General features: G+C 38.9%; 1 protein-coding gene and 1 long non-coding RNA gene across 4 annotated transcripts; one reads left to right on the top strand and one right to left on the bottom strand.

Moving 5' to 3' along the window:
- Positions 1 to 26,201, bottom strand: EXOC5 (exocyst complex component 5). 2 transcript variants are annotated; one of them, XM_015631810.2, is made up of 19 exons: positions 26,074 to 26,201; positions 21,456 to 21,547; positions 19,039 to 19,186; positions 18,457 to 18,651; positions 14,285 to 14,349; positions 13,814 to 13,842; positions 13,558 to 13,667; positions 13,040 to 13,084; positions 12,791 to 12,931; positions 11,626 to 11,708; positions 10,969 to 11,178; positions 10,684 to 10,719; positions 9,655 to 9,802; positions 7,357 to 7,465; positions 6,554 to 6,674; positions 6,046 to 6,132; positions 3,677 to 3,785; positions 2,525 to 2,740; positions 1 to 2,375 (listed from the first exon to the last, which is right to left on the bottom strand). In XM_015631810.2, the coding sequence occupies exons 1-19, from the start codon at positions 26,098 to 26,100 to the stop codon at positions 2,187 to 2,189; spliced, it is 2,160 nt and encodes a 719-aa protein (XP_015487296.1). In that variant the 5' UTR covers positions 26,101 to 26,201; the 3' UTR covers positions 1 to 2,186. The 2 variants fall into 2 exon arrangements, with proteins under 2 accessions (XP_015487296.1, XP_015487297.1); XM_015631811.3 differs by lacking the exon at positions 10,684 to 10,719.
- Positions 14,676 to 17,187, top strand: LOC117244529. Of its 2 annotated transcripts, XR_004497811.1 has the most exons (4): positions 14,676 to 15,260; positions 15,519 to 15,627; positions 16,420 to 16,523; positions 16,688 to 17,187. It is a non-coding gene; the product is annotated as an uncharacterized LOC117244529 (long non-coding RNA). The 2 variants fall into 2 exon arrangements; XR_004497810.1 differs by having other exon boundaries at positions 14,676 to 15,627.
- Positions 26,202 to 26,222: the final 21 nt, after the last annotated feature.

Raw genomic sequence — 26,222 nt, 5'->3', positions numbered from 1 at the left:
TAAATTTGGTCAGTAAAATTACTTTTATTTTTTTATTTTTTTTTAAATAGAAGGGCTTATACAATTGAGTATAAATATCTTTGAGGAACATTGAAATGAAATGAAAAAAGTATCTGTAAGGAATTATTTTTATTGAGGAAGAGTTTACATATCTAAGTGTTCACCTACTTTTTGCTGCCTCCTGTTAACAGGCATAATGAAAATATTGCACTGAGCATATGCATGGAAAACACAGCTAATAAAGCAAGGAATATGGTAAATACATTTCATACAACCTTAAAAAAAATCAAACAGTCATACAACAAATTCTGAAGCACTTCTGTGATCTGCAATCTCAAGATGATGTTCACTGTTCTGAAGTGTTAGCAAATTGACACTTTTTTTTTTTTTTCTAGAAAGGTTTTGTATTGGTTCATAAAACCACAGCCTTAAAATTGTTGGCTTTCAGTTACAGAGGTAACAGAGAGGTATCATCTGAATTCACATCAGAGCTTTTGGAACAAAAATGGCAGCAGTACAAGCAGGTGCCTCCTCCAGTGTCCAAACCCCTTTGTGGCTTTGTCATGGCAAGGAACAGAGCAGAGCAGCCCAGCCAGATTCCCTGGATCCTGTGAGCCAGGCTGGCATCCATTCCCTTGTTTACTGACAGAATGCTCCCCTAAATCCAAAATGAAGCAGGAGAACCCCAGCTAAACAAGAGAAGTTCCAACAAGTCTTGTCAATATTGACCCCACCTGGGGAAATTCATTAACAGAAGAGGAAAATCAAATTCTTTGACCAACGCATAAAGTGAATGGATAGAAATGCTGCTCTGGAGATGGGAGACAAGTTTCCATAACATGCTGAGCCCACAACAGAAGGAACATGTTAGAAAGGATTTGTTTCATTGCAGTTCCCACCTGGTTTCCACAAGAGCCCATTCAGAAAAAAAAAAAAGATCTATTTACAACAATTTCCAGCTGCTTGTGGAAAAGCCACCCCAGATGTTTCAAACACTGCTGTTGCTTCAGTTCACTGCATGCACACTGTGGCTGCATGTCAGGAGCTCCTGAATAAACCCTGGAGCACAACAGACACAGAGTAGCCTCTGCCCAATATTAAAGTTATGATCAGTGGAAGAGCAGCTTGCACACACTTCAACATTTTATATTGCTCAGGCACTGAGGATCAGTTCTCTTCAGCACGAGAATTTGCCACTCTAGGTTTTTGCTGGAGCCATTCCTGCCACACAGGAAAAACTGGGCTACATTTTATCTTTTCACTTTGTTAGAATTTGAATTTATTTACATACAAAATAAGACAGGAGAAAAAGTTCTTTTATAGTAACCCAACAATGGGCACCTTCACTTGTAATAAGGATGCCTTAGGCAAGGCAGCTGCATTTACTTCAGGAGCATATATAAAATTCAGTGTGCTGGTATCAAACAGAAACAATAATGTCAGATCATACAATGCCAGTACATTCCAGTGGGCCCTTGACTATTACATAAAAAAAAAAAAAAGCCAAAGCCAAACAACCAAAAATTAAAAAAGAAAAACAAAAAAAAACCCCAAAACTCTTTACCACTTTAGTTTTGTTTAGAATGCTACACAATGAATAAATTACTTCTTTCTGGGATAGTGTTTTACTCCTATATCTCAAAGAAATTCCAAGCTAATTAATTAGAGCAAGAAATTACATTGAGCAGGATAACGTTTTAAATGAAAGAAATGACTTAGAAACACCAATCAAAGATAATTTGATTATGATTAGCTGTGCTGAAGTCTAAGTCATTAAAATTGATGAAGAATGTTTTTACACTGGTCTATTCTATGTAATCCATTACCTACGCTATGCTCTGTAGTTCAAGTCTAACAAATGGTATCTGATAATTCAATATTGAAGACTAAAATACTTTCAATGCACCATTTGCTCTCCTACACCAACATGTTTCCAATAAAAAAAAAAAAAAATCAGTAGCAAGTAGATTTGTGAAATTCTTCACTGGGAGAACTTGAGCTAGCATGAAACATCATCCAGATTTTTACCTGCTCGCCTCCTACATGGTCAGGTTTAAATATGGCTGCTGCTTTATCCTGAACAGTCACTGTCCCACAAAAGTTACACCCATGGTTGGTAAGAAATAATTCCCTGTGCTTTCTAAGAACTGAGGCTGCCCAAAGGTGCAAGGTTTCCTGCCATGCTCTCAGCTGAAGTGGCGAGCCAGACGAGCAGACCTGTAGTCGACACGCAGCTGGACAAAGGAGTGAAGGATGTTCTTGTCCAGGTTAGCAAGTTGTTCTCCTGAGCAAACCTGCTTCAAATTATCTGGGGCTACAACCAGAAGGTTGCAAAGTGCATGCAGGGTATCAAAGAGCTGTAAGACCAGCGCAATCTGTGGGCAAGAGGAAACAAAGGAAAAAAAAACAGGAATAATTAGAGTTACTTGAATTCTTCTAACAGAATATCCATCTACATCTTCAAAACTCTCCCTCCCAAGAGAGGATTTACAACCATCACTTCCCTCTTGATGGACAGGCTCACCTTGAAGTCTTTGGCACACTTCCTGTACTCAGCCACGTCACAGATGGCCAGCATTCCTCCCATGCAGCTGTAGGAATATTGCTGTAGGTGTTCATAGATGAGGCGATGGAAACGAACCCCGAGCTCCATCAAAACCGTGTCCACATTCTTCCCATCCATGGAATTCCTGATCTTTTCCACCTGTTTTCTAACATAGCCACAGACTTTAACACAAGCCTAGATTAATAAAAAATAAAAAGAAGTACATGAGAATTAGGTAATCTCCTTTTTTCCACATCATAAACTGAACATCAGTTACTAACTTGGATTAATCTCAATGATGTGTTGTAAAAGTTTATTCTCCAATTAATAATTTTCCACATTTCTTTTTATTTGCCGCACAAAGATGCAAAAATGCAAGTAGAAAGATGAATGCAAGAAAATATTCAGTTAAGTTATAGTTCATATCATTTCAGAACAAAACTTCTAAATTTGGACTTTTAACTCAGTGATCCACCAAAGGGGTGCATGATTAAAAACCTCCTGTAAGTCACAATTAAAAATCCAAATTAACAGCCATACAGGGATTTTCACCCTTCTCACAGAGTACCACACTATGTCCCACTGCTACACTTCCCCCATTCCCACCTGGCTGCATTCAGGGAATGCTCTCACTTCTTCCCACTGAGTTTGTTCCCTACTCCTCCCTGCCTTTTTCCCCCAATGTGAGCCACGCCAGCAGCCCCCCCTAGGCTGGGATTCAGACACCTCACTGGACAAACACAACTGTGCAGCAAAATGTTCATGCTGTACCTGTGATGCTTTGCCATGTTCCTGCCATTCTGAGAGGAAAAAAGCACCCAGCAACTGGAGAGTACCTGATAATTGATTTTCTGAAACTGATAGCTTAAAGCTAATTATCAGCTAAAAGCCTTGTTCCAAACATGGGTTTCTTGGGAGGGGAAAGCGTGTGCCAGTTTCCTCCAACACCCACTGATTTGTGTCTGACACTAGATCAAAACTACTCATGTTCCTTTTCAGCTTGAGAAAATAGTCCACAACAGAGTTTGGAGGTGCTTGGTGCAAAATGGAAGTAAATGAAGTAAATACACGTTGTCTAATGTCTAATCTTGTACCTGATAACAGTCATTAGTGGGGACTTTGGTTACTTACATTTGTATATTGAATCAAAACATTGTTTTCATCTTCTGGTTTGAAATCTGTCTTCTTTTGCTCTGCAGCCAAGATGTGCTTCATCTGTCCAATCATACAATTCAGTGTCCTTTAAAGTTACAAATACAGATTGGGTTTTGAAGAGAACTTTTTCATTTCCTTGGCTTTTATATTTATATATACTCACACCATTCTGGACAAAATTGAGCAGCATAAAGCAGTGAGGGGAAAAAACCCTCATCTAACATTTTTCTATAGGGAAGATCTGCTTGATTTTATGTAAGCAGTTAGAAAAAGGAGCATCAGCCAAAAAAAAAAAAACAAAAAAAAACCAACCTAAAATCTCTTTCCTCCAAGTTCAGTGTCTTGGAGCAGAGCATGCAGCCCACTGGCCTGCTGCTTTTAAAAGGGACACATTAATTGTGAGGTAATCCATTCAAATCCAGCTCTTCAGAGAAATTGGGTAGCATCCTTCAATGCAGAGAGAATCCAGAGGAAGCATTCCAAGGAGTTTAGCAGAATTAGATCACATTGCATATCAGTCAGAAACAAGCATCAGAAAACACTTGGAAAATGAAGGAAGGGTGAGGGGGAAGAAGAAACTTCTTCCTTTGCCAGAGCTTGGTATTTCTCTTGTTCCCAGAAACCTAATGGAGCTTTACAGCATCAATTATTTCTCCTTTATAGGATTTATCTGTTCAGAACATTATCTGAGGTCAAGGCCCTGCTTTCCTTCGAGTCCAAAGCAAAGGTCAAACAGCAAAACAGCAACAGAGGCTGCAAACCTCTCCCAGTACCCACCTTGGCCAGGAACATCCCCCTGGCTCTCTTCTCCTTTCCTTCACCCCCCTCATCCCCACAACCTTCCCAAAGAAAACTGTCAAGGACATTCCAGGCCTTGAAGGATTCAAGCTGGGGTGGGGTGGAGAAGAATTCATGTATCCAAAGAGGGGAAAAACTCCTTTTTTTTCCTATGCATAGAGCTCAGGCTTGTATTTCAGATTCACTTCGTTCCACAATCCACGTACCAACAGAAATTTAAAGAAATAATATCCTGCTTTCTCCTCAATTTCCATTTGGAATAAATACTCCCCAGAAGGCTGTTTACACAAAATAGATACTGAGAGAAAACCAGTTGAACTAATTCTGTTTGGCTAATAAAACACTTTTACTGAGGTAGATAATTGCTGTGAATGGTTTCAAAAAGCTGCACTTGCACTTTTCCAGATTGGATAAAGCTGAAACCATCAACATTTTGAAAATTTGCTTTATTTATTAAACTCATTTCTTTAAGCAAGACAATCAATTCTCAACAGCATCAGTGGCACCACAAAGCAGCATGAAACACAGCCCCACAAACACATTTTACATGTAATGCTCATCTCAAAACTAATCTCTCTTTTTTATGTGCTGAAGCACAATTTTTTTTAAATTTCTCATCCACAAACCTTTGAATGTACTGTCTTCAGACAAGAACTTGTTCACCTAAGTCTTTAAGGGATGAATTATTGAACACAGATACAAACCACTGCACTACTGATGACTGACATGTACCTGTCTAGATCTGAGCTTATGGCCTCAGGGCTTCAACTATTTCCAACTCTGTGTTTAAAACTCTAAGGTCACCTGCAGCAGGAGCAGCTAAAATCTCAATTGCCACCTTACATCCCCTATTTCCACCTTTCTTCTTGCACTTGCAGAAAATAATACACCAAATCAAAAGTAGGGCATAACACAACAGCTCCATTTCCTAATACTAAGCTCATTAGTTTATTATTTTCCTCTACTGCAAAACAGCTGTGATTTTAATTTGCAATTTTTATAGCTATCCCCTCATTTTTATTCTGAGAAATAGAAAAAAGATTAAATGAGTCACAACCTCAAAGCAAATCAATGTCAGAATCAAAATTATTTCAGGTCTCCAGACTTCCACGACTCGGTCTAATCCATAGCACTGCACAGATCCCAGCAAATCATTTAACCTATTTTTGTCAAACCTTGCTCCTAATGGAAATCCTGCAAGTGTTTAACCTATTTCAATCATCATTTCTTCCTCTTTCAAAGTAGAAAAACACCAGTTTTAGACAATAAGGTAACAGTGAATTATTGCAATCTTTCAACATAAGCAAAATCCTTTAATGTCCTTCCAGAAGCATTTATGGGTCAGAAATCTGCCATGGAAAACATGACCCTCTAACCACACAAAATCTAAATTTCCTATGCACAATAATGCATGTTTATCTGTTTAAAAAAAATAAATTAAAATATCAATATTGAGTTCAGGAATAATCCATGCTTCAAAGGCCAGTCAACAAAAATCACAAAGGTGTGGTTTAAAAGATTAAGAGAAAGTTTTAATCTCTACTTGCCTATCAATGCCAATATCCAGCTTCACTTCCATTTGTTCTATGATATCCTTTTTCTTCTGAAGGCATTCAGATAATTTAGGAGAAGAACTGCAACAGTACAGAAGATGTGTGACAGTGTTAAAATATGAAAATTAATCTGTCTGCTGGGTTTGCTGCTTCCAACAGGATCTAGAAAGATTTCCCACCCCAGCAGGAAAAGGGCACAGCCACAAACCCCACCCTGAGTCCCACCTGGAATGCAGCAGCAGAATCTCCAAGGAGCAACATGTCTTTCCTTCCTATCAATATTCCTGGAGCTCACCCTCTCCCATTTGTTTCCAAAGGAACCAATTTGTTTAAAATTTCCTTCTTCCCCCTCCCACAATAGTATTTTATCTGCCACAGTATCAACTTGAACTACTCCAAGCATAAACTCCTCTTAACAGAGATGAGAAATAAAGAAAAAAATGCTTTCTTCACCAAAAAAAAAAAAAAAGACCAGAGGAAATGTTAATCAAAACAAAGGTACCTGATCAATGGCATCAGATGATCATTGAACTGCTTGTCAAATAAATGGAAGATAGTATTGGCCTGGTGGACAACATCCAAGAAATAAAGATTTGCGTTCTTTGAATCAGAAGAGGGAATGCCTAAAGCAAAGGAGGTTTCATTAGAATTGTAACGATATGCAGTTCTTATAATTAGCATGATGACTTTTTAAATATGCAGATTTTTTTTCCATGAATGCTTAAATCACAGGCTTAGAGTTTCAAAAATTTACCACGGTGCCATATATAGAATTCTTTTCGTAGCTATATTGGTGACAAGCATAAGCACAGAAATACCTTACTGGTAACATTTCTGAAAGCAAAATAGAGCAGTCAATTCAAAAACTCCTTCAGAATGAGTCTGATACTATCTTACAAGACAGAGGTTCACTGTCAAAATTTTAACTTCCTTAAACAAGGAGTTTTCTTATTTACTGTCACTCTAAGCACACAAATATACAAACAAGCACGGAATTCCTATAAACATTAATATTTAATATACAAATATTCTCCTGTTATGGCACAGAATACAGAGGTAGGGAATGCTGATGTCCCAATTTCTGTGACAAAAACGTTTCTAAAGACAGAATCACGTTTCCATCTGTGCATTAATTCCCCAAATGAAAGTTACACTTCAGAAGCCATTAAATGTCGAGCCCCAAACACACACAAGAGATTTATTTTAACCAACACATCCTGAACAAGGCCAATCAATAAGGCACAGCAAAGATCATCTGCACAGAAAGGCCAAGGAGATGAAATGCTCAGGAAATACTGTACTCACCAGCAAGGCCTGTTTCTAATGCATAATCGATGTGTTCAGTACATAAGAACTCTACAAGCATAGAAAAAATTCTGAAAGCATTCTTGGGTAAGTCAGAGGGATCAGAGAGCTTTAAAGAAAAAGCAAAAAAAAAATATCCTAAAGGTCAGTTCAACATAGATTTGAAAGTTTATTGGATATTGCATAGGGGATAAGCTTAAAATGTAACAAGTTTCCCAGAATAATTGGAATTTTACTCAAAGTGAAAAGTATCCATACAGAGAATTATTCAGGAACAGCCTATAAGATCAATAAACCCTTCAGCATTTACAAGAAAACTGAAGCTGGCACAGGATGCTACAATAACCATTAAATAATAATAATAGTAATAATAATAACAACAACAACAATGATAATAGTAATTTAAAATAATAATAATAATAATAATAATAACAACAATAATAATAATAATAATAATAATAATAATAATAATAATAATAATAATAATAATAATAATAATAATAATAATAATAATAATAATAATAATAATAATAATAATTTAATAGTTCTTACAACAGTTTTCCAGATGCAGTTTCAGGAAGTACCTAAGCTGCATGCCACTGGAGGCTGGGAGATTGCATGCAGAAGAGATTACTCAATGCATACTCTGTATTTTTATTCTTTTAATACTGTCCTGGCAATGGCCAAAGTGAGAAGCAGGACACTGGGTGAGCTGGAGCTCCAGTTTGTGTTCTTTTATCACTGGAGCAAAAATAATGCAGCTGAACCTGGGCCACATTTAGCACAGTTCAGCTGGAGTCAATGGAGCATGAAGACTTTTATTAAGTGCAGCAATGCCCACATTTACACTCAGAATCTGGACTTTGATGAGCTGTAAGCAACGTGGGATTTTGGACAGCAACCTGTCAGTAAATCCCTTTTCTAAAGAAAAACGTGACAGAGCTTTTGTACCTAGGAAAAACAGCTTTGGTTCCTAAGGAATTAGGTGAAGACTTTTATAAAGCTTTGAGGAGGAAAGATTACTACTGCAACTCCAGGTAATTTACACAATACTCACAAACATTTCCACTGTATTTCCTCCCCCAAAAAAATCAAAAACCCAACAACAGAAACTCCCAAACAGTGAAATGTTTCACTGTGTGTCCACATCAAAATTAGCAAATTATTTTTCCTAAGGCAGTCACAGCTGGCAGAACCCTGCACACATCTGTTACGTGACATAAATACCACAATTTGTTAGCCAGAGACTAACTTATCTTTTGCACAGTGAGTGCCTTTGACCACAAACCCCTAAATTCTGAAACCCTAATTCTGGGAATCTCCTAAAATGCCGAGATCCATTATTTTAAAATCATTTATATTAAATCTGATCCCAACAGAAATGCACAACCTTTTGTTTCTGCCAATGTGTAAAATAAACAGTTTGTATCATAAATTTAGCAACTTCTTCTAGTAACTATGATATTGAGAAAAATAATGATTTACCTGCTTGCCTTACAGTCACTGATTCTCACCCTGAGGAAAGTGGTGATCCCAAGGGTGTGCAGGTAAGTCCTGGGTCTGTACCCCGTTCTGTCTGGCCTCACTAAGTTTATAAAGTATTAAAACATCTAAATATCAAGTTTTTCTATCCTAAGCTCATTGAGAATGCTAAAGGAATTAAAATTTCCTAGAAATCAGAGTGTTTAGCTAATAAAAAAAACCCCCACATTTGAGTCTGCAATTAAATTTCAAGGATTTTCATTTACACATTTACCAGACAAATATGATTGGCAGGCAGTAAAACCAGCAATTTAATCAGAAGTAAAATATCTTTTTTGTGTTAGACTTAAGCATTTAAAGAACTGTAGAGGGTTACCAAGGTAAATAATGTTTAAGACTATTCCTCCCAGCATTTTATTGGTGATCATTCACTAATGTAAGAAGAAATTACACTCGAGACAGGAAAACAACTGTTGAACTATTCAGTGTTTTTTTAAAGCAGGAAAAGAAAACCACACTAAAGATTTCTCAGGTATTGGGTCTAATTTAGTAAGAAAAGCAATGCAGCCAGTAAGTTTAACCATCCCCACTTCTTCCAAAACCAGGCAGCATTAATACTCACAAATTGCAACTAGATCCACATGGAAAAACAAACCCTCAGCCTCCACTGTGGCTCCATTTCCATGAAAGCCACAAGAGACAATTTGACAAAGTCTTTTCCTCCTCCTGTCACACCTCAACCAAAAACTTAAGCTCAAAACTTAATCTCACACACAAAATGATATCACTAAGGGAGATCACAGGAAGCAAACTTACCCTGTGACATCTTTCAAAAGCTTGTTTGGTTTCTTGCAAAAGGTTAACCACCACATCTTGAGACAGGAAAGTTTCCCCATGTGTGTCAATGCTTGGCCCCAGGGGTAAATTTGTTCGTTGCCTTAATCTCTCTTTGAGGTCTTGAATACTGGAACAAAGATAGACCCCAAGAAGATTTCACCTGGTGGGAATTCTGGTACTCAAACTCAACGACAATTTAGGATTTTTTTAGTTGTTAAGTCAAAAAACAGGACCCAAGACACAGTTTAGGATGTGCAAGCATTAAGACAAGCCTTGCAAGCTTTCAAAACAAAAATTGCCAGTAGAAGTAAAACTACCACCTCTGATTCCATGGCCAACTGTGTTCTGGAATGGCATGTTCACACATGGGAGCAGCTATTCCCCTTGTGGGATCTCACTGGAATCCTACAGCACTTCTGCTCTGTGCACAAATTTAGCTTCCATCCACTCTGTCACACAGCACTTTCCAAACACTAATGAGAGCTTCCTATCTCATCCACACCCACAAATCCTCTCATCCTCATCCATTATCTCAGCAGTTCTTTATTTAGTCAAGCATGCTTCGACACATTTCCATGCATAAAACAACCCATACAGTTACACACTACAGTAAATTTAATTTTCCCCAAGAAAATTAAATTTTCATCTTTGCTTTTTTTTAAAAATTACTTCACTGCTGCTTTTTCCATATCATTCCTCATTCCTAATACACTGAACTCAGCAGCTCTTTGAAAGGTGCAGTAGCCTTAGCACCTCTGCTTCACACAAGTTTTAATACTTCCTATCCCACTTCTCACTACTCCTTCATTAGTTTTTTTCTACCCTGAGGATAATGAAGTCTTGTTTTACCTTTCTCTAAGTCCATTGCATCTTCTGGGCTCACTAAGAGCTTTCTCACTGACATTGCTATGGTCTTTTCCCCTTCCTAGGTCTTGGGAGGGGACAAGACCTGGGCAGGTGAAAAAAAATGTATGCTTTTAGATACACACATATACATGCTTTAGGTACCTTAGTTTTGCTTCAGTCCTTTTGTGGATCTGGATCCTAAGTTGAAACATAGGTTTTACTGGTATTTTTCATTTCCAGTATGTACAAATACCATGCACTGAGTACATTTCACATGTACTGAGAGCAACACACTTTTGAGGAGAACATAAAGTAAAAAGCAAATTATAAAAAGCTGTAGGTCTTTGGCAGTTCATCCCTGTGCATCTGACATGGCAAATACAGCCTTTCTCCCCTCACCACCTCCCTTCCACTTCAAAATTACAAAACTTCCCAAAAGGAACTTACCCTCCAGTGCCAATGGACCTCTTCTGGTGGTTTTTGGAATCATAATAGCGCTGCAGAATCATAGCACTCCTACTTTTCAAATAGCCAATTTCCACCTCAATGTAATTCTCCAAGTAGGAAATGAAAATGGCCTTGATAAGCTTAGACAAGAAAGTCTGCTTATCAGTACCCAAGTTAAATTCCATCAATTTGCTTGACAGATTAGTGGTTCTTTATGCAAAAGAAACAAAGAAGGGAAGGGGAGGAAAAGGTTGAATGTGGATGAATTACAGCATTACACGTTTGTAAAGTACACAACACAACAGAACCCTGATGGTGATTAAGACTTGGAGCAGTTTTGCATTTAAGTAAAGAATTTCACATAATTCATGTTTAATTACACACAGCACTACTGCAATCAAGTTGCCAGTGAGATGGGGAGGACTGGCTTTTGCACAGTTTTAAAATTACTCCTGAAGATCACAATAATACCCATTGAAAATAATAATGGCCATTTAAAATTTTCCTTAGGAAACCCATCACTGGAAATGTTAATAGACATAAAAAATTTTCAGCTTTTATGAGAAGTTGACATTTTTGGCTTCTTTTTCTTGACAATAAATCTGTTTATTTTCTAGTAGCTTCAATCCAATAATTTCATCATTGATATATAAATACCTTGTATATAGATCATAGAGATTCTTAAGATACTGTTCTGCATCTGATTTCCTGTGTTCTTCCAGCTGGTCCTTCACATAACTCTGCAAAATTTGGTACATCTGTTAGAAGATGAACTGACAACCACACTCACTACTCCCTGTATTACATGGAATTTCCTGCAAAGTGTAGATCTTATTTATTGGAAATTCATCTCTTCTTTGTTATTAAATCTCTAATTTATACTTCCTGCATTAGCTACAGAGAGGGTTAAACACATTTGTGGAAGAAAGTGATTTAATAATACCAAACAGTAATGTGTGAAGCAAAGACAAAGACAAAGATGGCTTTGAAAATATGTTCAACCAACTAATACAAAATCCCCTCACTTTAAGAATCAAAAGCACCAGAGGCCTCAGGGCATTTCTGCAGTTGACAGTAGGGAAAGGAGACAGTTACATATTTGCTTATCATAATACATACACAATGCAGGTACAAGTTTAGAGCCTTCTTACCACTGAACATTTGGACAAAAAAATTATTTCCCATAAAATACTAATTCAAAATTGACACACAAAATTGGGGTTGAAACACGAGTTCAATCTCCACACTATAAGAAAAACATCTACAAGGAAATTGCTTTTTGCAAGGAAAGTCAAGATGTTGACTTTAAGAACTTAAGTGAGTGTATTTGCAGGATGAAAAACTTGGTATTTTCAATTATTCTAGATTTTCATAAATATCACATTAGCTGCAAGACAGAATTCACAACATAAATTATTTTCACTTATTCAATGCTAACCTCACACATGACACCCAAATCCAAGAATGAGCAAATTAAAGATATGAAATGTGGAATTTCTTTTCCTGACATAATCTTGGTAGGGGGCACAGAGAAGAAATCAAACTCATGTATGACATCTCATGAATTACCCAATGAAAACAGCAATTCCCTAATAATTTTACATATTGAGTAGTTGCAGTCACCCTGTATTCAGAGCACAAGCAGATTTATTTGATATGGGCTTGATTATCTGTCTGAATTGTTACAGAGCAATGAGTTGATTCTACACCCTTATACAAAGATTACAAATACTGTAAATTCTCATTAATTGCTATAACTAGATAAAATAATTTTTATAAAGAGGTTCCTCAATGAGCTTCAACATGTTAAAATTTGAAATACCTGAAGTTTAACTTCAAAGATATTTTGAATGAGTTTGGCTAGCACAGTCTCTGGATTGCTAAAGATTTCTCCAACTTGCTTATTCACTCTCTGGCAGAGAATGGCTGCATCTTCAAAGACATCATTCCTCAGGAATGCACCCTAGAGATTGAGAATCACATTTTAGAATATATTTACAACAACCTGTAAGATAAAATAAATCAATAATATAATGTAAATAAAGAAATGATGTAAAACAAACTGCATTACCTCTTGACACTGTTTTATGTACACATCAACACAGTGGGAATAGCCCTGTGGAAGGAGCAAAACAACCCAGTGTAAGAGCAGGTTGTTCATGCTTCCAGTACGAAATGAAATCAAGACAATACAATGCTTGTGAAAAAGTTACTTAAAAAAAAAAAAAAGACAAACAGAATTAATTTAAAGCACAGACTTTTCCAAAGCCATTTTTGTCACATATCTAACATAACTCCACTTCCCATCACTCTACGTGGATCTATACCTCACGTTTCAACATTCTTTCTCAAGCATGAAAGTCAGAAGGCAAGAAGAGATTATCTTGGAAAGTTCTCCACTGATGCTGCCCCCAATCCCTCTCATCAGCCTCCCTGCACTTGATTTCAGATTGAACACCTCAGTCCTGAAGTTACACGTTATCTGACATGAGGGTTGTGCCCACACAAATACACTCACTCAAAACAGGCACTTTCTGTACCGTGGGTCGGTTTTATTCACGTATTTAAATTAAACCCCTCAGTTTTTACCTTAAAGTGAAGCAAAACTGCTGCTACTTCTCTCATTCTGGAGATTTCTCCTCTGCGCTGAGCACTGGTAAACTCTTGAATTAACTGGCACTCTAAATCATGGTACTTACCTGGAGAGGAAAGGGGATAACAACAAAAACCCATCAGGCTGCGTAATTCAGGCAAAAACCGTAATACTGACAGTATTGCTTACTTCTTTAATCATCTTTAACAATTCAAATACAGCAATATGGATTGAACTGGATAGATAACTTACTTGCTATCTTTGATTTTACTTCAGAAAACCTGTTAACAACAAAAAAAAATAGCATGATTAAGTTCAAATCCACATCACATGAGAAATCACAGGCATCCTGGATCATGAACAGCAGGCACTCTGCTTAAAAATGAAAACATGCAGCACAAAGACGACAGAAAAGTTCCCCACTTTATATCCCTAAAAACCTACAAGCATCTAATTCAAATCTAGCATTAAGTCAGCAAAGCAAAATTATCCCATTAAAAGTCTGTTAAGCAGTTTAGGATGTGTATGTAAAGATGATCCTGCAACATGAGTGCGTGAACACAAATTTGAGAATAGAGGAGAGAGAAATAAGCACACAATCCAGCTCAAAAGCTCCATGAATCACTAAGCACAGCACCAAAAGGGGAAACAAGGGAAGCATCAGAAAAATCATAGCTGTGCCAAGATTTACTTTCTTAAAAAGATGTTCTGATAGATTTTTACCTGTCAAAAGGCAGTTCCTGTGCAATCAAATGCAGTTTCTGAATAATATCAGCTGCCTCTTTAATCTGGTGAGAGGAAAACATGACAGAGTCATTAAAGAAAATCTGATTTTGGGCTGTTCCTTTCCTCCCCCTGCACTGTCCAATTTTCATACACAAAGTTCCTATCTCTAAAGCTGGTTGAGTTGACATACCCGCAGAAGAGATCAAGCCCTTCAAGTTCCCATATGTTCTTTTAAGATGCTTAAGGTATTTTTCCTTAACATAAAGTAATATAGGTCAAAATATGATGAAAAGTCACATTACATGTTGCCATGTCTGTGGAGGTGTGAGAGCTGTGTGGACAAACAGCCCATACCAGAAAAAAAGCCATAACTGTGCTTGGCATGGAGAGGAGAAGGAAGGGGGAAAAGGGGATCAAAGCAGAGCATTCTCCCTAAGAAGGAGAAATGTAAGATCTATTAGAAATTATAAATTCTGATGTAAAAACAAAAATCAAGATGGAAGTCAGGTAATTACACAGCTACAAAATAAGAAGAGCTGCATGAATACAAAAGTTAATAAGTAGGTAACACAGAATGCAAATCTGTGCTCTCTTCTGGACAGCAGGACCTTTTATCAATTATTCTTCCACCATCAGTCAGCACAGGAAGTGCATCTATGCAGTGCTCAGTGACTGCTTGGTTAGGGTGAACAGAATGATGGAAAACACAGATTTCAATGTGTGGGAAAGGCAGCTGGTTGCAACTGAACTTGAGTGAATTTAAGCAGTGCTGAGTGGGCCAAAACTGACACAGCTGGAGCACATCTGATGAGGAGCAGCTGAGGGAGCTGGAAAGGGGCTCAGTCTGGAGAAAAGAAGGCTCAGGGAGAACCTTCTGGCTCTGCACAACTCCCTGACAGGAGAGGGAGGTTTCCTGCTCCCAGGGAACAAGGGACAGGACAAGAGGATACAACCTCAAGTTGTCCCATGAGAGGTTTGGATCCTTCATGGAAGGTGCTGTCACTGGCACAGCTGCCCAAGGCAGTGTTGGAGTCCCCATCCCTGGAGGGATTTAAAAGCCATGAGGATGTGGCACTTGGTGACAGGGGTTAGTGGTGGCATTGGCAGTGCTGGGGGAATGGTTGAGCTTGAGGGTCTCAGAGGTCTCTTGCAACCTGGATTATTTGATGACTAAAAGCTTTATAAGCTGACACAATGGAGAAAATGCTGTTTATCTTGTTCTTCCAATTAGTGATGATTCAGGAACTGAAGCGAGAGGAAAGGAAGTAATAAAATCCTATTCTGCCATCACTTAGAGCAGGCTGGATTAAAACTTTTCAAGAATAGAAGCAGACACACAGGTAAGAATAGAGAGCACAGGCATCACACCAGGCTGGTTGTTCAGCAAAAATAGGGGCACTCCAAGTGTATCCATTCTGACTATTAAGAGCAGCTTATGTTTTGAACTGTCAGCTTACAATAGCCTCTTAAGGCAGAAGCTGCTACACTCCTCAAATAAATCCAATGAAAGAGCAGTCATTTCTATTAGCTTGCAGCAACACTAATACCTAACAACTGGGATCAATAGAATTGTCTATATATTAGCAGTTATTCACCAAAGCTACAAAATCAAAACAAACAAACAAAAAAACAACCAAGAAATCCCACAAACACAACATTTTCTTTGTTTCCTCTTCACACAATAGCTGTTTACTAACTTAGATTTTGTTGAATTCAGGACTTTTTCTATGCACAAGAGAAGCCATGACAAATCAATTCTCCACCATTTCTGCTTAAACCCAGACATCTTTAATTTTTAATTGAATCAGGTTTCTGTAAACCAATAAAACCAAAACAAATATCGATTTTGTAAAATACAACTTAAAGGCTATAATGTATCTGGGAAAAAAACAACTGAAAAATCATGGAGGAATAATGGCAAGGGAAAATTTTAACACAAAACATGCACAAGTGAAAAGGCATAATGAAATAGTATTAAGTACAGAACATGAACAGAGAAATGGACATAATAATAGTAAACATATTAAGCAGGAAAATGTTATTGTATGATAAACAAGTGAGCTGCTGATCATTTTGATAGTTTAATTGTGTTGGATGGAGTCATTATCTCACTTCAAGAATCTTCAATACAGGAGAAGGACTGGTTAGTAGCAACACGAGGAAAATTATAAGGATTCAGAGGATGAAGACACAATGCACAGAAAGGGACAAGCCAGAAAGGAAAACCTTCACAGAGGTAAGTCAGAAATTGTTCAGTATGGCTGGGAAAAAGTGGGAAGCAACAAATGGAGTGTAGGGAAATAAAGGAATCCAACAGATTTTAAGAAAAGCCACTATTGAAAAAAGTATCAATGAGAACATAAGTGTGGTATATTATTTTTCGTGCCTCTCCTTTCACAGTATCCCCTCAATGTCTCAAAGAAAACTCCACACTTATGAGGGCTGGCAGAGCACAAAAAAATCATAACATCCTCCATGACATTATCTAAAAGCCCCATCAGTTTGAAGATCAGAAGACATTGACAAAGCACTGAGGATTCACATTTAAGAATATTTGTTACCATCTCATACTTTAGAGGTATTTTTAGTACAAAGATGCATTAAGATGTAACAGCTCCTGTCCAGGCAGGCTCTTTCACAAACACTTCTTCAAGTTATTGTTTAAATGAGGAGGCAAAAAGTTAAAGAATCCACCTGGCTGAAATCAGCCTGAGTAAGATAACTTGTATCCAGAAATTCTTGTTTGTGCTCCCACACCCTCCCCTGGAAGACTGGAACAAGACAAGGCCTTTACATTTGTCTTCCTCCAGAGTGGATGAGTATTTTATTATTCTTAATTTACTGAGATTCATTTGTTTACAAATTTCCAGGTTTACCCTATTTATCTAGCTGGAAATGTAGGATGTATCATGAAACTTTAATTTACAAATAAAATGGAAGTTGAATTCTTTGAGCCTCTTGAGCAGACAAGACATTATTCTCTAACTTACGTTTTCACCACGCTGCCTTTAAATATTTGTAAAATGCATGTTTTATTACTCCTTAGGAAAAAAAGAAAGGAAAAAAAAATGCAGCCCTGGTAATGGCTGTCCATAGAACTTCCAGTATGCTGAAACCTTTCTGTTTCCCTTGGAAATCAGGGAATTTTTTCTCTGCTCCCCCTTGAATTAGGGCAAGCTATCAACTGGTAATTACCATATATCCACAGACCATGAATCAAAAGTCACTGTGCAAGTGACTCCTTGGGAATACAACTATATAAAATGATTAGCTTTTCATTTCCCTGAGAGATCCATCCAGCTCAGTGGAGAGGGGTGACTATTAACCTGTTCTCAGGTCTTCCATGAGCTGCATTTCAAGCACATATTTTTTGCTGAATGTGCAAATCAAGTTTTTGCTGTTTCCACATATTATAATTTTTTTCCTGACTACAACCATTCCACTGCACAGAATTTAAGGAGGGAAGGAAGATTCTTCAGGATACACCACACAAAAAAACATAAACCCAAGCCAACAACATTACTTAAACTGCATTGGGAAATCCAATGTGTCCTTTTGCTTGGAGCTGGATTCTTTTCCTTCAGTTTATTTCTGTTTGTCATACCACTCAGATTGTATTTGCTTCATGAACGTACTCTTGAAGCACAAGAAAAACAAAATGCTTGAACATTTCTTTGAAGTTTTCCTGCCTGGTTCCTCTAAATTCCAAGGGTGGAGACATAACCACAGGACTATACAAAGCCCAAAGGCATGCTGTGACAAAAAGGTATCCAAGGCCAGTGGACTGACCCAACAGAGCAAAGTTGCACAAAGAAGTTGCATTCAGAAACGTTCTGCTTTACAGGATGGATCTGAGGCAAGGGGTTCAAAGGAAAGAGGCAGATATTGTATTGCACTCCAAAGTTGCCCTCCCAGCGTTTCCCAAATCTCCGATAATTTCATAAAATGAAAAATGCCAACATTGCCACATTAAGCATCACTGAATACAAATGCTTTATCAGCAATCTGCAGCCCAGTGTTGTTAATTTACATTTCAGAACAATGAAACTTTAACAAGTCAGTCACTCAGTGGTTTGAAGTCTGACCATGGTAAGTCATGGTAGCAGCTTGTAATTAGGGCAGTCCCGCTTATTGCTTTGAACTGCTTTCATCCCGCTGACAGCTCTTACCTTTTCAGAGTTTGTAAAAACATCAGACTTCAGCTCTCCATCCAGAAACTCATTAAAGTATTTCATCAGCTTCTGAGCCTCCACAGCCCGTTGCCGTGGCGTGTTTACCCCCTCCAGCTGGTCGCCAAGGTGACAGACCTTAGTTGCTACATAGCTGATGTGCTCATCCAGTTCTTGGAAATGTTGGAAGGCAACCTGGGAGAACACAGACACTAAACTCATGATTTCCATTTCATGCACTTCAGGAAACACAAGATTTCCTTCAGGAAGAAGCCTGGTGAATGCAGGTGCTGCATCTCAGAACCACAGAGCTACTCAGAACTGCTAATTAATTAATTACACACAACCCAAATAAAGTTTAGTGTCTTCCTTTAAATTATTGTGAAGACTCCCCACTTTCAGCATTGCTAACACTCATTAATGGACCATGCAGATAAGCCTCATTTGACAGGAGAAATTGTGATCAAACCCTCTTTATTCTTATCTCAAACAGCAACACCCTGTAACTAAGAAAACTTAAAGGAGCACAGGATGCTTTGAAAACTTGCACAGCTTCCCACTGACTCTGCCCTTTGGATTTACCTGGTTGCTTTTCTGCAGCTCTTGTACTTTCTTGGCAAATTCCTTTGCTTCCTTCTGGCACTGTTGTTCTAGTTTCTCCACTTTCCTCTGAATCCTTTCATCCATTACCTGTAATTCTTGGATATGATTTACAAATTCTTCCAATAATCTGATTTAGAATAAAATACAGGAAAACAGACTTTAGTTTGAAAGATGCTGTCTTCTGAAGAGTTTTAAACACCTCAAAAAAAAGCAACTTGCATACAAGGCTGATCTAACCATGTCCAACTTAGAAATGTTTTTAGATTGTAGATTTAAATAAACCAATTTAAATTTTATATTTAAATATTTTAGAAAATTTTATTATTATTATTATAATATACAATATAAAGTATTTTAGAAAAAAATTGTTTTAAACTACATCACCCTGGTGGTGTACAACTCTATGACAACATAAAAGCTCTGTGTATGGTGGGCCAAAGCAGAGAGGAACACCAAAATATCAAACACTCAAGAACATGGCTATGCCACAGATACAGAAATCCCTTCATCCCCATCTTCCTTAAATAACTCACATATGGAAAAAGAAAGCTGAGGCCACTACATCCCTTCAGTGTAAGGGACACAACAGAAAAATATTCCTTATTCTTCATGTTACTGTAAAGTTGGAAATCAGCATTACAATAAGTAAATAAGTAACTGATACAGCCATAATTTCATAATGTTGCTCTGACTTCACTTCTTTCTAAACCCATTTTATAGGGTTTTTTCTGTTCTTTCCCATCATTAACTTTTATTTCAGACTCACATTTTACTCCCCCAATCACAGTACATGTGAATGCATCCTTGAATTCCTTCTGTTTTCTTCATTCTATTCTCAACATCTCTTTCTCATTCCTGTATTTGTCCATTCTGTCCCATTTCAGTCATACTTTCATCTCTTTTCTAAATATTCCAGTCACTGATCCAGAAATGGATTATTCTCAGATCTTACATTGCCATAAAACTCAAGCTAAGAACTGAAAACATCTGAAACATTTCAGAACTTTCCTGTCCAGGTTTAATGTCAGAAGAGGCTTTTAGCCCAGTCAGTAACTTGAAGGCACAACTTCTTAAAGAAAACTGGACTGAGGCAGATGTTGGTGACTCCTCTCTGCATGCCAGAAGCCCAAGAGCAAGCACATTGCAGCAGATTCCACAGAAAACCACAAGGAACACATCTAAGTTTACAGACAAATTTAAACAACAGTGACACAAAACATTCTTTCAAACAAAAGCCTAGAGAAATGCAGGCAGTCTCTATTAATTTTAGCAAACTGATTCAGGCTGGGGTTTGTTTTTTAAACAGGTCTTGTGTCAACTCAGTACTTATTCAGCAACAATGCCCAATATATTGAGAAAGGAAAGAAACAGAAGAGGCAGCTGGTGGTCAGGTTTTCAGAAGAGAAAGACTCCAATACTCTTTCAAACTGACAAAAGCAGCATCTTCTAAAAACAGAAAAGCAAAAAATAGACACCAAAAGATCTGTTTCTTTTTCAATATTCATTTTGGCACCCTGCCTAATACTAGAAGATGCCACAAGAAAAATATTTATTGTTGCATGTTTTGCCTGCTCGTCCTGAAAAATATGGAAGTACCTCACGGAAGTTCACACAAGCAAACCAGCAGAAATACAGAATATCTGTTAAACTGAGTAGGAATTGGTACAAATCATGAACTACCTTAATTATATACTGTGTACAAGCATGGAGAAAGAGCTCCAGGGAAGAATGTTGTGTATTTCCAGGCTTCTTCCTGCTTAAATCATAGTGAAGCTCTGCTAAGGATACAGGCCCCAGACTGAGTGTCAAAGGTTCAGCATCTTGATAGAATTTCAAGAATATCCTTTCTCTTCTCACATGCCTCCAAAGAGCCAGAGTGCTCCAGAAGAAATGTCCTTTGACTATATCAGGTTAATTTTCTGACATTTTATTAAGTCAGATTAGTTTATCATGAGATCTCATCCCCAGAGCTGCCTTTCCTGCCATTCTACCTTTTTGTGCCTTTTATTTGCAAACTATTGTGTCTTAAAACAAGGCTCAGGAAACTAAAAGTAAGAAACTCATTAAATTGGCTTAACTATCATAGCAGTGAAGCCTCATATTATACTTGAATTCAGCAACTCCAGTACTTAGGAATATTCATGTCTGACAAGCACAAACAACATCAATTCTCCTTCACTCAAAAGGTCTCAATCAGAAAGTGACTTTCCCTACTCTAATTACTGAATAATTAGTTCTGAATAATCGGCTCATGGCCACAAATGTTAGCAGTTCTCCCACATGAAAGCCTCCTTGGACACACAGTACCACTACACACAGGCATGTTGTTATATGTGGAATAAAACACTACAATTAGAGATACATCCACTCTGACCATTGTGCAGTTTGATTTTTACCTTTTCGGATCGAAAGCTTCTCCACCTCTGGAACCTCCCCCAGGTGTTCTCCATGCCAGGCGTTCAATGTATTCATCTGCCACAAAAGGCTCCTGGCCACAGAAGAAAAACCCTTTACAATGTGCCACAGCAGGTTGCTCCTTCAGCAGGTGCTCACACCTCATTTTGAAAGCATTCAGAAGCTTTATTATAATCAAAGGTACAGCATTGACAATTACTCCATCACCTCTTGGGCTTACATATTTATTGTTGAGAACACTGCCTTTCATATGGTGAGTTGGAACATCAAGTTTAGATATTATCAGACTGCTTGCAAAGAATGTGGTGCAGGTCTGTGAGGAGCTGGCTCTAAATGACTTTATTTGCAGCTGAGCTCGTGGTTTGTCATTCCAAAGTGTCTGAACCCTGCAGCTGATTTGGGAGGTTACACCACCCGAGCCAGCCATCAGCTGCACAGCAAAACACACCAGAGAATTCATCTGCCTACAAAAATTACGTGACAAAATAAGGGGTTTTTTGGAGCTGTTCAGCTCTCTGTCACACCATGCCATCACATACAGAACTGACCAAAAAACCCAGCCCAAAAAACTCAGCTGCCACAGCACACAACCCAACATCAAACTGCAACTGCACAAACAGAGCAGATAAAAATGAGGAAAAAAGGCATAAAAACAGAGGATGAATTCCATTTACACAAGTAGAAAAAACAGGGCATGTGTGATACTAAAACTCAAGGTTACACAAGTTTCTTCCATAACATTTGCTGGTTCTTCCATAAAAACACAGTTTGTTAAGCTTATTTCTCCACCCAACAACAATTTCTGAAGGCAGAGGCCTCATTTATAAACCCAAGAACTCCTATTTTAGCTGGCCTAATACTTTACCAGCTCAAACACTTTATTATGTAGCTTATACTAAATTACTCTAAACACAGTCCAATTTCTATCATTAATAAAAACAATATTTATCACTTCAGCAGCAGTGATTCGGCGCTAACATCAGCACTTCTAAGACCAGTAAGAAAAGTATCCTCACAACCACCAGGATTTTATAGGAAGCTTTTGAATTATAAGCAACAACAGTTTTTTATGTGTGAAACAACACATGTTTTAGTGTGAAACAACCCAAACCACAGCAGGGACTGGCTCTGGCTAGAAGGGCTATTTGATACAATTGAATATGCTACCATTGCTTTTGATAAAACTGGGTTGAAAAAAAAAAAAATAAACAGATCTCAACAGGGATTACATTAGTTACTGTATCAATATATCTGAAACTTTGTCATGAGGAATAAGGAGGGGAAAAACAGCATTAGAGAGTTAGTTTCATAAGTAAAACCAAGGGTTGAAAAGCAAATATTGCCAGTTCAAGGTCTGTTTCCTCAGAAACAAATTATGCCCTATCCAGTCAGGCCCAGCCACTAACCAGGAGGATAAAAGGTTTTTAAATATACTTTGTTACATGCTGAATCCTGATAGACAGGGCAGAAATTTTATCACTCAGTAACTCCTCATCCACAGACTGACTCAAGTAACTGTGTTGTGCTCAGCCTCCTTGGCTAAACTTCAAAAATAACTGGCTGATACCACATAAAAACAATTTCCCTACAAGTCACTCATCTCTTTAACCAAGTCCTTCCTGATAGAGAGCGTGAAGTTTCCTTTACAAGAATCCTTTTCATCAAAAGCCACAATGCCACATTTTCATGCCAAGTGTAAATTCCCTCCTTATGCCATCTTGCTAAATGAAAGTCTGGGAACACTTTTGTAATTTAATCATAGATTAAATGAGTCATTCAATGCAGTAACATTCTCTTCAGGGGAGGCCTCCAGCTTCCCAATTACCTTAGAGCTCTTTGAAGGACTCCACCTTTATATGAAAATCCACAATTTTTCCTCTGAAGATCCTGTAATTCAGCTGCAGCACCACTCTGGTTACAAGGAAACTAAAGCCAAGTATGAAAGAATCCTGAATAAAGGGTTTTCTGACATCCTCTGTGTCTATGTGTTATGTAGATAAAATTTTCTACATTTCTCCCTTCCCCAGATGCTCACTAAAAGATAATTCACCTACACACATACAATGGCTTCAAATATTTTTTCATTTTTGTAAAACAGCAATTTACAAAGTTTTTCTGCAAGCCTCTTCTCCTAAAGAAATCTGATGTAGATGCCTCAGAACCCCCAAAAATATTAGAAGGCAAATCTTTCTCCACCCTTCATGCCTCCATACACCTCTAAATATTCCTTGAGTGCACAGGTACACAGACAGCTCCCTTCCTGGAAAATACCTGTTTTTTCAAGAACACTTACACAGGAGATCTGTCCTTCAGTTAACTGCCACGGATATTACTGCAAGATATTGATCAACAGAGAAATAAAATGAGCCTTTTCTTCCAATTTTCCACAGAGGCTGTGCTAAAAATAATCTATTTGATTTATAAGGAATAAATGAGGTTTAACAGTATCTTTCTAAGACATGTTTTTCCAGGTTCCACTGCAGATCCAAAAGTTTTTACTTTAGTTTGTATCTTCCATACACATTTACTTTTTTAAATGCTATCTTGATAGCAGGGTTACTCATAGCTGACAGCCTAATTCCTATTTTAAGTCTCCTATCCTGTTCTGCAGAAATTGCTGAAAATCAGCTATTACAAATGTCATTTGCAAGTCCTTTGCCTGTTATCAGATGAGCCCCAACAGTCAATTTCTTCAGCTTTGAACTTCCCTCTGGCTCCAGATGAATTAATGTGATCCCATCCATTCAGGCAATACTCCTGATTTAATATGAGATATGCCTGAAGTGGGTGATAACCTGGTTTGATCTGGGGTTTACAAATGAAACTACACTGGACCCAGTCAAATTAAAAACCAGTTTAGAAGTATCCACTGTTAAATTATGCTTTAACTTATGTGAGGATGAATTCAGTCCTTGTTGTGTCCATTTTCAGGACAGATCCTGGTATACAATTTCCCATATCTGTACTGAAATTTACTTAAGAACACACACTCATGAAAATATGGTAATCAAATTCCACCCTCAGCAGACAGCTAAGGGCTACTCCCATAACAAGCACAATTTTATGTTAAGGCAGCAAATTCAGACTAACCAAGTAGGCAACAGTAAATTAGTGGACAACAAAAACTCTCTTGCCTTAGGAGTGAAAGAGAAGTGAAAGCAGGAGAGAGAGAAATCTGGATTCCATGTTGGAAAATATAATTTCTAGCCCCAATGTCCAGGCAAAAGTCTCACCTAATTTGCAATTTCGTCTTTATTGTTATTGTGAAATGGAAGAAGTTATTGCACGACCCAAAGCAGCCAAAACATACAGTTTTCTTTCCATATTCAAGCTACCTCACACTCAACACCCCACAATGAGCAGAAGGGCACTGTCATCATGTTGAGAAATCAAGGGGCTCCTAGAGTGGTGTAGGGAGGGAACAAAACCTGGCATGCAGCTACAGGAACACAGTATTTTAGTCCTGCTATTTTTTTAAAGCTATGCAAACCAAAAGATGTGAGTCATAACATTCGTGTGCCATCACAGTGATTCACAAATTCAAATGCACACAATGCATTTACATAAACCCCAAATATAGGATCTTCCAGAGAAACAGGAAGAGCCTTTCCTGAAGGTTGGGCAAAGCGAGTCCCAATCATAACCCACCAGAAGAACAACCAGCTCTTGAGCGACTTGGAGACCAAATCCAGGACACCTGGGGATGGCACCATGTGCCTGTGGAGAGGAAGTGGGGACACCACACACTTTTTGTTTACCACAGGTCATATCATGAGAGCTCATGGTCCAGGCCACAAGCTGGAGCCACAGAATTACAGACAGGTTTGGGCTGGAAGAGATCTCAAGGATCAACTCGTTCCAATCCCATGCCATGGGCAGGGACACCTTCCCCTATCCCAGGGTGCTCCAAGCCCCATCCAGTCTGGCCTTGGACACTGCCAAGGATCCAGGGGCAGCCACAGCTTCTCTGTGCCAGGGCCTTACCACCTCCAAAGTTGAGATAGTGACATTATTCTTCCCAATATCTAACCTAAACCTACTCTTAGTTTGAAGCCATTTCCTCTGTCCTGTCACTAAACAGTCCTGTAGGAAGTCCCCCCTCCATCCTTCTTGTGGGCTCCCTTCAGGAGGGAAACGATACTCATGCGTCTCTTCCAACTTAGGGCATTCTGCAATTCCACGGGAAGAATCTAACAGACTCCTGCTATTCCTGCCCTGCTCCTGCGTGGCCTTGGCAGAGCCATTCTCTTTCCGTGCCTCGCTTCCACCGCGGGTAAAGGGAGGGCAAAGTCATTTCCTTATTCCATTCCAGCCCCACTGACAGCACCGCTCAGCCAAGGGGGTGCCCTCGGAAGAAGGAGTGCGGGGCCGGGCCTGGTGTGGCCCTGTCACCCGTCCGCTGCCAGCAGCCGGCCGGGAGGGAGGCCCTGCAGCGGGGCAAGGCGAGCACCGCACCCGCGGGGCGGCACCGGGGCTCCCCTGCTTCCCCAGCCCCACACACCGCCCGCCCGCCCTTCCCCAGGGAGAGGCCGCCGCATCCCCTCAGCGAGCCGGCCCGGCAGCGCCGCCCGCGCCCCGGCCCGCGGGGCCCGCACCCACCTCGAAGAGCTCGGCCGTGGTGGCCATGGCCACAGGGAGGGAGGGAAGGAGGGTGGCGACCCCTCAGCGCCCCTTCGCCGCCGCCGCCCCGCCGCTGCCGCCCATTGTGTCCCCCGCCCCGGCAGCAGCAGCGGCGGCCGCGGCGCCGC

Source organism: Parus major, chromosome 5 (genome assembly GCF_001522545.3).
Source record: "Parus major isolate Abel chromosome 5, Parus_major1.1, whole genome shotgun sequence".
Lineage (NCBI taxonomy): Eukaryota > Metazoa > Chordata > Aves > Passeriformes > Paridae > Parus > Parus major.
The sequence above is the reverse complement of the archived record's forward strand: the minus strand, read 5'-3'. Positions and strand labels throughout refer to the sequence as shown.

Coding starts and splice junctions, on each gene's coding strand:
- EXOC5 (XM_015631810.2), bottom strand. CDS start 26,100: ATGGCCACCACGGCCGAGCTCTTCGAG. Junction 11,179..11,625: donor CTCTATGATCTATATACAAG/GTATTTATATAT, acceptor TTTTGCATAAAG/AACCACTAATCTGTCAAGCA. Junction 2,741..3,676: donor TTTTGATTCAATATACAAAT/GTAAGTAACCAA, acceptor TTATTAATCTAG/GCTTGTGTTAAAGTCTGTGG.